Raw genomic sequence first — 2,160 nt, 5'->3', positions numbered from 1 at the left:
TTAAAGTTGGCACCTTAGCACACCGTTACTCCGGTAGATTTAGTTGGTATTTGTTGGTTACTAAACCAACAAATACCAACTAAATCTACTAGACAGCTAGTAAGCCACTACTAAACTTGGGTTCAAAGTTATTCATGATTTTCACCCATGTTTAGTATTGATGTGAGAATACCAGCTAATAAAAAGCCAAGGTGAAACAAGCTTTGTTCTTATGCTGCTTAAATCTTTGAAATTCTAGTAGTATTCTCGAAGAACATGTAGAAACTTTGCTTGATAATGTTAAGTGAGCAAGTATGTCTACTAGCAATTATAATTTGCTTTGGATTGTAATATTACCGTTGAAGATTCGCTTAATTATGGTAAAACTCTTTCGGTAAGAGTTGGACTACACCAAACAGTTTGTTTAGGATCCAGTTTATTCTGTATAAAACATGTGGGCTCAATCTACATTTATTTGAAAGAAAATGCTTATCATGGCAAAGGAAGTTGGTCTCATTCTGAACCGGAGACGCCTGCAACAATCATTTGACGAACTAATTTTCAATTCAGATGTTGATTCCTTCCAGGTGCCTTTTCCTTGTCCTCTTTCGTTTCTCGGTGAGGTCCAGGCTATTTATTATTTATTCCATCACACTTGGATCCTCATTTCAGTAAAATAACTCTTGTCTACTTCTAAATATGTTCAGATTATCCCTAAACATCAGTGCGTAAAGAGAGTCTCCTGGTTATTTTCTTTTTTCTCGATTACGAATTTAATTGAAGTTGAATGTCGAGTGTTGAGTGCATTTGCAATGCTTTCGGTGGTGTTTCATAAATTTACCGAAGATTTGATAGCCGCAAGATAATTTGGCGTTTTAATATGTTCAGTCAAACTAAACCATCATTTCATGTAGTCACTGAGAAACTTATATGAAATAAAGAAAGGGAACTTCTTTCTAAAGAGCTGGTTTCCCATCCTCATTTTAGAGATCCTGGAGTCTGCTTGTATATTTGGGTTGTATTGTAGACGTATGGAGGATTTCAGGTGAATGCAGCTGTTTCTTCGCAACAATTTAAAATTTTCATACATTTATCTCTTGGCACTGGTGTTATTATCCGTTGTGAAGTCAGATCGAGAACATGTGGAGCATGGTTTTAGTGGAAGATTTAAGAAGGAACATGGTACAGAAGGCGACCAACATAATCTCCATGCTGATCATAAAGTTCTTATAGGTGTGGATCTACGGATTTCATTGTTCGTCTTCTGTTATCTGATAGATTTATTATAGATAGCAAAACTATCATCTTTTGAGGCGACTGTACTGTCATTCAGCTCTATAAATAAATAGCCGTTTTAAAACTATGTGTTAATACTTATTTTCCTTTAGAGAATTCAGGTGATCAGTCTTTCATAAATGCAGCGTAAACGGTCGTTCACGAGTTCTATGTAGGGATCTATGACTTATAATCTTTCATTGGCATTATAATATCCACTTGTCATTTTTATCTTTCTAAATGTTGAGAAAATTTTTTCTTTTTGCCTGATGTACAAATGATAGAATTTGATTTCCATCTTTTCGGTTTAGGTTCCCGAAAAGAGGCCGAAATATTCGATGATTTGAGTCCTGAAGAAGCAAAACGACGTTTGGCAATTTTGGCCAAAAAAATGGATAGAGATGGTGATGGATACATAACCCGTGAAGAGTTAAAGGAAGTGATCAAGCAGTATGTGCCTTTTGCCGACTGTGCATTTTAAAAATTTCCGCGAAAAAAAGACAAAAGTAATATATGTTTTGAAGAATACTAACAAAGTGACTTTTTAGAAAGCTGAACAGTTTTCTACTGACTATTTTCTATTTTTATTTTTGTAAATAGCTAAACAGAGGTAAAGATACAATGTAGTAGCAAATCTCTCGGAAGAAAATCGTTGCTTATATAGTTTGCTTGAGGAACATGATTGCTTTGGATTTGGAGGAATCAGATGATCGTTTCCATGAGATGGATACAAATCAAGACAATGTAGTAACATGGAATGAATATGTGCAGGAATCGTTTGGTGATATCGACCCGGAGAATGAAGTCAATCTGTTCCGTTAATTTTTCGAAGATTTTAGCCAGTTAAAAGGATCGAATGATCATATAGAAATAGAGCGATTTTAAACTCTTTATCCCACAAATCTC

At 35.0% G+C, this 2,160-nt stretch overlaps 1 protein-coding gene across 1 annotated transcript in view; it reads left to right on the top strand.

The window, feature by feature from the left end:
* The first annotated feature begins 1,018 nt into the window (after positions 1 to 1,018).
* LOAG_18063 (hypothetical protein) overlaps positions 1,019 to 2,160 on the top strand; it is a 3,336-nt gene continuing 2,194 nt past the window's right edge. The window contains exons 1-3 of the mRNA XM_020450734.1: positions 1,019 to 1,212; positions 1,566 to 1,704; positions 1,929 to 2,058. Coding sequence (XP_020305557.1) covers positions 1,029 to 1,212; positions 1,566 to 1,704; positions 1,929 to 2,058 — 453 coding nt within the window. The 5' untranslated portion in view covers positions 1,019 to 1,028. The remainder of the gene's footprint in view (positions 1,213 to 1,565; positions 1,705 to 1,928; positions 2,059 to 2,160) is intronic.

Source organism: Loa loa (genome assembly GCF_000183805.2).
Source record: "Loa loa unplaced genomic scaffold supercont3.185, whole genome shotgun sequence".
Taxonomy (NCBI): domain Eukaryota; kingdom Metazoa; phylum Nematoda; class Chromadorea; order Rhabditida; family Onchocercidae; genus Loa; species Loa loa.
The sequence above is the reverse complement of the archived record's forward strand: the minus strand, read 5'-3'. Positions and strand labels throughout refer to the sequence as shown.